The sequence below is a fragment of the Penaeus monodon genome, chromosome 15, assembly GCF_015228065.2.
Source record: "Penaeus monodon isolate SGIC_2016 chromosome 15, NSTDA_Pmon_1, whole genome shotgun sequence".
Classification (NCBI taxonomy): domain Eukaryota; kingdom Metazoa; phylum Arthropoda; class Malacostraca; order Decapoda; family Penaeidae; genus Penaeus; species Penaeus monodon.
In genome coordinates this window covers 10086499-10086915 of record NC_051400.1, presented here as the reverse complement: position 1 = coordinate 10086915, position 417 = coordinate 10086499, and the positions used below count along the sequence as shown (strand labels likewise).

At 45.3% G+C, this 417-nt stretch overlaps 1 protein-coding gene across 1 annotated transcript in view; it reads left to right on the top strand.

The window, feature by feature from the left end:
* The window catches only part of LOC119581737, a 7519-nt gene that overhangs the window by 5757 nt on the left and 1345 nt on the right, over window positions 1-417 (top strand). The window contains exon 8 of the mRNA XM_037929869.1: window positions 206-339. Coding sequence (XP_037785797.1) covers window positions 206-339 — 134 coding nt within the window. The remainder of the gene's footprint in view (window positions 1-205; window positions 340-417) is intronic.

Sequence of the window (417 nt, the reverse complement as noted above, 5' to 3'; positions counted from 1 at the left end):
AAGGTGAAGGTGAATATTTGTATTTATGTGTGTCTGTTTGCCTGTTTATGTATGTGTCTGCGTGTATTTCCTGATAACCAACAAACCCTTCTACCCATTTCAGTAAAAACATCAACAATCTCGTTCTCTTTTACCCACTCCTATACAGCACACCGACCCCCTTAAACGGTCCCCACGTGTAACCAAGGCTCCCCCTCTCCCGCAGGCCTCTGGGGAGCATTTAACAAAGCACAGGAATATCTGCAACAGGTTCGGGATTTCATGTTTGAATGGCGCGTCTCTGACAGACCGTCACACGATAATGAAATGCTGAGGATTTTGCTCTGGCCGATTATGAAGGTAAAATAAAGGTTTCTGTATGTGGGTGTGGGAGTGCTTGTCTCTCTGTCTTTTTGGCTTTGTCTGCCTGTCTCTAGT